Here is a 7,693-nt window from a genome sequence, read left to right on the forward strand (position 1 = left end):
TGATTTCCCTGTTTAACATGTCACACAATTGAAGGAAAAATCAAGAAAATATATTCGGTGTGAATAATGAAGCCTATTTATGTGACAACGAGATTTGTTGCGTTACTTTCATGACCATTAAGCACATTTGCCCCTTCAAATTCTCTATATCATTATGCAGTTTAAAGTTTGTTGTTTAAATGTTCTCTAAGGCGATACACATTAGAATCTCATTACTGTAATACAATGATTTATGAAAATCTGCATAAAGACAGTAACAAATACTGCATGAATAGTTTAAATTCTTAGTTTATGATCTTATACGATTTATTTTGCATTACAGTAATGAGAATTGGAGGTAAAGATGTGCTGAATTATAATGAAAATTGGCTTCATTTGAAAGAAAAACAGATTCTTGTTAAGATGTCACATGCTCACAGATGCTGCTCATTCTGTACATAGACTTGTTGACTGTTGAAAGATTAAATATGCTATTGATATATATGTTATATTAAATACTTTCTAAGTGAATGCTTTGTAATTATATTGTCTGCCAATACATATTGTTCAGGCTTTATAATAATATTTAGCTATAGGCTTCTTTAACCTCATGAAACTATAGTTGTCATATTTAAGAGAAACTATGTACGCTAAATAAATAAACTTATGTAAAGCAACAAAGCTATTTTAAGCGTTTGTTCTTTTTTTGTGGGAAGGAATTGGTCCCTTTCGCGACATTGTAAATGTTTGCATATAATAATACATTTTACGTCAATGATGTTTAAATATAATAAAACATTTTGTGTCAAGGATACAATCCCTATTAGATGTTGAATTAGGCGAGACGTGTATGCCACACTTCAGACAGCAGATGACACTTCACACATTCTCTAGTGATCAACATCCACTTTATCATTTTCCCTGATGAGGGAAGTCTGTTATGTGTTATATTAAATGTTAAGACATTCATGCAGAAAAACAAACCATAGAGATATGTTTTTTTTTAAAATCACAAATACGTCAAAATGTCACATCTTTAGTTTAGAAAGGATTAGAAAGTCATAATGAAAAAAGATGGTATTAAAACAGAGTTTTATAAACTCCGGTACATACACAGTTTATGACAAAACACACACATGTAAACCTGTTTCAGTGATTATTGACATATTAAAGCAGTTTCAGTACATTTGTCAGGAGTTTGAAGTTCAAGACAGATCAGTGTTAAATCACAACATAACACAGCGAGCGTGAGAGATTCATTTCTAACAAACATTAATTCATAATCAATACATTCAAAAATTTAAAGTAGATAAGTATCAGATTTAAAAGAATGCATTAATCTTCATCTTGATCCATCATAATGTCGAGTTCTTCTGTCATCACCTGAAGATCACGGATTCTTTTATCTTGTGCAAACATCTTCATTACACTGAAAATGACATAAAAACTGTTAAAAAACAAAAGTAGCTGATGGCGTGTCCACTAACATTGTATACATCACACAAAATTACAACCAGAAGATTTTCTTCTCAAAATAAAAAAGGGTTTGTTCAGTCTCATTTATGAAACTAATGAGAAGTTCATGCTATCTACTGTCCATCAGGTCCTGGATTCTGAACCGGAAAAGCGTTCATGGGTGGGTGTGTTAATACATTTATGTCTGTATGACCTTTGCACTCCCGCCCAGTCTAAAACCAGCAGTCGGGAGGTGGCATCAAAGATGAAGATCTACAGACCTGCGACATGTCCTGTTATTCAACTTCAAAGCTATTAAGGTCTTCTCTAAAAGTACATCAAGAATTTCGAGCTTCTTGTTTCGAATTATTCACAACATGAATACAAACCCGCTCAGCATCCTGCTCGCATATAGAATTGATTATTTACAATTCGATAATTTCTGTAAATATCAAAGTTCATGAGCTTTTCATCCGAGAAACTTTTTGACTTGAGTGACGTCGTCATGTCTGTTGGGCTCTTTCCTTCCTGAGGTGGTACAACAATGACCCACATAAGAGGACTCTTGGGGCCGATCTGCTTTGAGATTTCATGTTGACTGACACCATGTTTATTCTCTGGATCTGATGGAAGTTGTCGGGGTGTGGTGCCACACAATGAATGTTTCTGAACAAGGTTTTACTGCAGCACTGATGAAACTAAACGTATGATAAAACACACTCTTTCACGAAGACCTGCCACATCGTTTGAAGAAACATTTTAAGTTTTTGACAAATATGTCTTTCTGCAAACCAAATCTCTACTCGCAGCACGAAAATATTTTCAAGATCTAAAAATAAATGAGTTAGAAACTTGACCAGAAATGAATCGGCGAACTAAACTCCACATGAGCGTATGCTTGAGCCAGGTACTAACAAAAAATATTCACGAAGCCATTTACTTTGATGGGAAAGGGCACGCAAGAATGAAAATGAAATCTCTTCATTTTTATACACAGGCTATGTATTAACCTTGCAATTTATGGCACTTTAAGTCTCCAACTGTTGTGGAATAAGTTGGTTTATGAGAAAGTTTTTTAACATCAATAAAGCTACAATAGATAAAAAGCATCTGAGGAAGTATTGGCTAAAGCCTGTACGGGGGCTAAAACTGTTAACCAGCAATACATTTAAACTCCTACTTGAATGTCATTTCTTCTCAGGGGATTTTTAGAGAAAGTTCAATATGCTTTCTTCTTTAAATTGAAGACACATGTGCCCACAATAACATGGTCATTCTGTCTTGAACTTCACAAGAGAAAGAAAACAGTGCCATTTCCTGCAGGACATCGGCGTAATACCCTTACATCAGACCGCCCGTGACATTAAGAACCAAACGTCTGCGTAAAATCCCCAGTAACAAAAATAGCAGCCTGGGGGAGGCACAGTGGTCGGTTTGGTCGGCAGAAAACTCACCGGCAAGTGCATCATGGAGCCTCATTACACTAAACCAGGAGATGTTATCCTCACTGGAGGAAACTGACTCCTGTTCTACCCCACACAATCACTTCACTTGTTCAGCATCTACACGTGCTGTATATAGTTGAATTCATTCAACAACAAACACAACAACAACACAGCGTTGTGTGACACTGGTCAGCACAGCGTCACACAACTTTATATTACAACTAGGTCAACAGAAAGCAAGGCTTAAGTCTTGATGTTACATTTCTCCCTTTTTAACATTTTATTATGATCTCTTTAACTTATTTCGGATTATTACATATCGTTTCAACAGAACTTCATATAATGATACACTTTTCTGGAGTCCCATTGATCAAGATAGATGCGATTAAATGTTCTAGTTTTTTGCGCTGATAATTGCAACACAAAATCATTTTGTCCGAAGATATTACTGTGTTTACATTTTTATTACATTTATTTAAAATGACATAGATAGTATGCAAGCATAGACATTTTTCATCGGACGTGCGCGTCAGGACTGCAGTTAACTTCCAGTCTGCGTTTGGCTAGTGTCTAATAAAATTTAACTATTTATATTTAATTTAAGTTCATATTTATTTACGTTATTATTATATTGTATAAAAAATATTAAATAAACGATTTGCTGAATTTTGTTGCATGTTTCAAATGAACAATTTCTATGTGTCATGTAGTTTGGTCGAATTTAAAGAAATTGTATGGTTCATTGACATCTAGCGGTTGTGAATGGTATCGCAGTCTGAATTCTAAATATTGGAGAGACAAGTTTAGCAAAGTAAAGTTGCTTGTTATCAGAAATAATTTACAGGCACTTTTGTTTGTGAATGTGTACCGGAAGTTAAGGGCTGTCCACGAACGTGCAAAAGCACAGTAACGTTTGTTTACGTTGTTACTTTGAAACCGTCTATAAGCTCCCTTACAGAAAGAACCATGGTTTTATTATAGTAAGTGTAGAAACTGTGTTTTTGTAGATTGATCACCATTGGTATGACCACAGTTTTACTTCAAATACTATGATTGAATTATGGTTACTGTAGCAAGGCCATGGTTTATAGCAGGGTTTCTCAAATCTTACCCTGGAGGTCCGAAGCACTGCAGAGTTTAGCTCCAACCCTGATCAAACTTGCATACCTGTGATTTTCTAGTGATACTGAACAACTTGATTAGCTTGCTCAGGTGTGTTTGATCAGGGTTGGAGCTAAACTCTGCAGTGCTCCGGACCTCCAGGGTAAGATTTGAGAAACCCTGGTTTATAGTATACATGTTTTTTTGTTTTATTTGTTGTAAAAGCGTGATACTGGATTTCTTAGACGATTTATTATTTGTGAACAAAAGAAAAAGCATGAGCATGAGATTTATAAAGCAAAGTATAAGTTTGCTTAAATAGATCCATTCAAAATGGATCAGGAGAATAATTCCTACAGCCAAAACATATGACAATATGGCGCAATTATTTTCCTATAACCACGGAAACAAAGTATAGGAAGCCCTCACAGAATATGACGTCTTGTTGTGCTCTCTTACCTGTGGTCTCTCACCAGCCTGAACACTGACCGAAATCCCGAGAGCTTTGGCGATGTCTTCAAGTGATGCATTGTCTCCTGGCGTATTCTGGACAAAATGCATCAGAACCTTCTCTCCACCTGAACAGACAAAAGAGGTCATTTATTCTCAGTAAGATAGGGATCAAACTCATGGAAATGAAATATAATCTACAGTAGTTAAATTAATTCAAATGAGATGTTTTGAAAACGTGTATCAACCCAAAAACAGGTATCACAAGAGGTCATCTTTGCAACAGTCACATTTCATCATCACATTTGTTTTCGGAAAGTTTTTCTCAGCAGCAGGTTTGCATGGGATTGATTTTTGAAATGTGAAGTTATGCTGCCCTCTAGTGATAAACTTGATTTCCTGCTATGGCAGTTTTACAAGCACACAGAGGGCTGGGAAACCCATAAAAACCCATAATCATGTGACTTGCATAACTACAACAGGAGGCCCATTCAGAGTTATGAAAACAAGTTGTGAAACTTTATGAATCTTACTACACAGGCGATAAGGAATGTTTAAAGTTACCTTTAGCGACTACAAGCATGCCCCCGCTCTGCAAAAGATCCCCGCTAAAGTTTCCTTGAATTCCTTCTGCACTTGCCTTCAAAAAAGAAGGAGAAACTGGGATCACATGATTTTTCTAAAATAAGTCTTTTGTGGTTGTTGTAGGCAAGTGAGCCATCAAAACAATACAAACAAATCACCCATTTATAATAGATGAGACCAAAAATAAGATCCGTATTGTAAATACCTTTGAGGCAATTTCTCGTACTTTCTTTCCCATTGCAGCGGGAACTATATTAATGGCATTGTACCTGAATTAGCAGAAGTATTAATTAATATGTTATTCTTGACATCTTAATTACATGCAATTCATTTTAAAACTTTACTCAAATATTGATTGACTGATGTGTTTAGATTGTTTTCTTAGTTGTAATAATAATAATAATATATAAATAAATAAATGAATAAATAAACTATAAACACTTCTGTTATGACACTGTACAGTGGCTCCCATACCTTTTAAAGCCTAAATCTTTGTAGCATTGTTTCTTCTCATCGATGTAAATTTCTGAAACAAAGAAAGTTAAAGATTCACAGCAGCAGGAAGAAACCTGTGACACCTTGTTATCAGTGGCAAACCCGAAGTAAACACAAGCATGGGTAACAAAGTAACAGATTAACTGACAGCAAAAGGCACACATCCATACTAAACGTATATAAGAGATGAATGCAAATTCAATTCTACTAGGGTTTAAAGCCTAAATCCAAATGTAAGAAAGTCCAAATTGACCATAAACCTTTTAAATTATTTGAATTTTTTATTCACGCAAGTGTTATGTCCCTCTATGTCTATAATAACGGTACGCTCTTGTTAATACTCACCACCCTTCAAAAATCCTCCATCCGTAAACTCCTTCAATCCCAAGTCTTCGGGTCCAATACCAATCAGAGCAACACCGTTCGCTTTCAGGTCCTTCTCTAGTTTACTGACCTCAGCGGCCATCCACCGGCACACCTGACATCCAAACCTCCGGAGGAAGAAGAGGACCACCGTCTGTTCCCGCCAAAGAGAGCCCACCTCCACCATCTGAAGAGAACACAGAAACAAAACATCAAACATCATCTTATAATGTGCTTTGTCAAAAAATATTAATTTAAAGACCAACACAGATAATGTGGAATTCATTCATTTATTATTTGGGTGAATAACTTTGCTTGTTTTCATATAAACAGATACACATGTGCATGTGACCAACCAACTTAAGGTATGTTGAAAACACATTTTAATGCAGATATCTTATATTGAACACAGTAAACACAAAATAAACTCAGATTATTTGTGATGGTATTCCTAATACAGATCTGATAATACAGTACAGACACCTGCCAACATATGTGCCGACAGGAAGTCATAAAATGAAAGCACACTATACATTTCACAATATACATTTCAGCATTTACTTTGTTAACCATCACCTGCATAAACATGGTAAATTACCTCTCCAGACGTGGCGTTTTTTAGCTGGTTGGCTCCTAACTTGGTCAAATCGACGGACGACATGTTTCTGTGTTTCTCGTTTACACACACGATGAAGTTATGTGCACACGACACGCCCACTTGTGTAAGACTTGGTGTGAGTAACACGCGTTACGGCCAATCACGGACTCGGGAATCCAAACCATGCGGTCGGGAGGCGGGACGTATTATATAAATGTGACAATGGCAGTTCTGTGTGGTGACATATACACCAATACGCTTTATTCGTAATTTATTGAATGAACATCCTGAATGTTTTGAACAATTTACCAAAAAATATTTGTTAATGTTATAGGTGCACATATGCATTGTGAGTTTTTCTCGAGCCTTAAATCCCAGTAAAATTAAAAATTACAATATTTCTTCATGACAAATCGCACCGTTTATTGTAAATAGTTTATCATTGTGGGTCATTCTCTTTTAAATAGTGTTCTCTCATCATCTTTAGTCAAAAATTCACTTCCTTCCTGTAATCTATGTTAGGCCCTGTCCCAAATTACGCACTTCATGTGGATTTCCGGTCTCGTGGATTTAAATTGCGCGTGCTCGACAAGTCTACGAGTCCGTATGGTGTCTTATTAGTCCTTTTAGTACTCATAGGGGTTCTCGTGAGTGCCTCCTATGTGCCCTCAGTGCGGTCTTCAGGCCAAGTTATACTTGTGCGTAGGACCTAGCGTGACCTACGCAAAGCCGCGTACCGTACGCCGTAGCCTCAGGAGGCTCAGCTGAAGTTACCTACCCAGAAATCCTTGCGAGCAACCTAATACAGCGAGGATGGGAGGAGTGTCGTGGATGTCAGATATACATAAACAATACATATGTTTATTTGAATCAATGATTTGATAACATTTTGAATGTTGCTCAGCTGCCGTGGCATCATGGGATAGATAAGTGTCCTTTCGATCCACACTCACGGCTCTCGGCGGAAGTAGTATACGATCCGGGTATTCTCCGCCTACTGTTTTTTGCACGCTGAGGTTTCGGACATACTATTCATCATAGACATTATATATATATATATATATATATATATATATATATGTGTGTGTGTGTGTGTGTGTGTAGTGTGTATAGTATGGAAGTAGGCGATTTCGGACGCAGCCATTGTCAACAAATGATAAAAGAAAATAGATTTTGTTTGTTATACTGATATCGTTTAAAATAGATCACAGGCCCGTAACTG

The 7,693-nt window shown here is 36.4% G+C and overlaps 1 protein-coding gene across 1 annotated transcript; it reads right to left on the reverse strand.

Annotated features, from left to right (window-relative positions):
- Positions 1–855: 855 nt before the first annotated feature.
- prxl2b (peroxiredoxin like 2B) lies at positions 856–6,590 on the reverse strand. Its single transcript, XM_056734090.1, has 7 exons — positions 6,472–6,590; positions 5,856–6,060; positions 5,490–5,541; positions 5,221–5,284; positions 4,995–5,070; positions 4,440–4,558; positions 856–1,408 (listed from the first exon to the last, which is right to left on the reverse strand). The coding sequence occupies exons 1-7, from the start codon at positions 6,532–6,534 to the stop codon at positions 1,382–1,384; spliced, it is 606 nt and encodes a 201-aa protein (XP_056590068.1). The 5' UTR covers positions 6,535–6,590; the 3' UTR covers positions 856–1,381.
- Between the last annotated feature and the right edge of the window lie 1,103 nt (positions 6,591–7,693).

The sequence above is a fragment of the Triplophysa dalaica genome, chromosome 21 (genome assembly GCF_015846415.1).
Source record: "Triplophysa dalaica isolate WHDGS20190420 chromosome 21, ASM1584641v1, whole genome shotgun sequence".
Lineage (NCBI taxonomy): Eukaryota > Metazoa > Chordata > Actinopteri > Cypriniformes > Nemacheilidae > Triplophysa > Triplophysa dalaica.

Coding starts and splice junctions, on each gene's coding strand:
- prxl2b (XM_056734090.1), bottom strand. CDS start 6,534: ATGTCGTCCGTCGATTTGACCAAGTTAGGAGCCAACCAGCTAAAAAAC. Junction 4,559..4,994: donor CATGCTTGTAGTCGCTAAAG/GTAACTTTAAAC, acceptor TTGTCTGTTCAG/GTGGAGAGAAGGTTCTGATG. Junction 1,409..4,439: donor AGGCTGGTGAGAGACCACAG/GTAAGAGAGCAC, acceptor TGTCATTTTCAG/TGTAATGAAGATGTTTGCAC.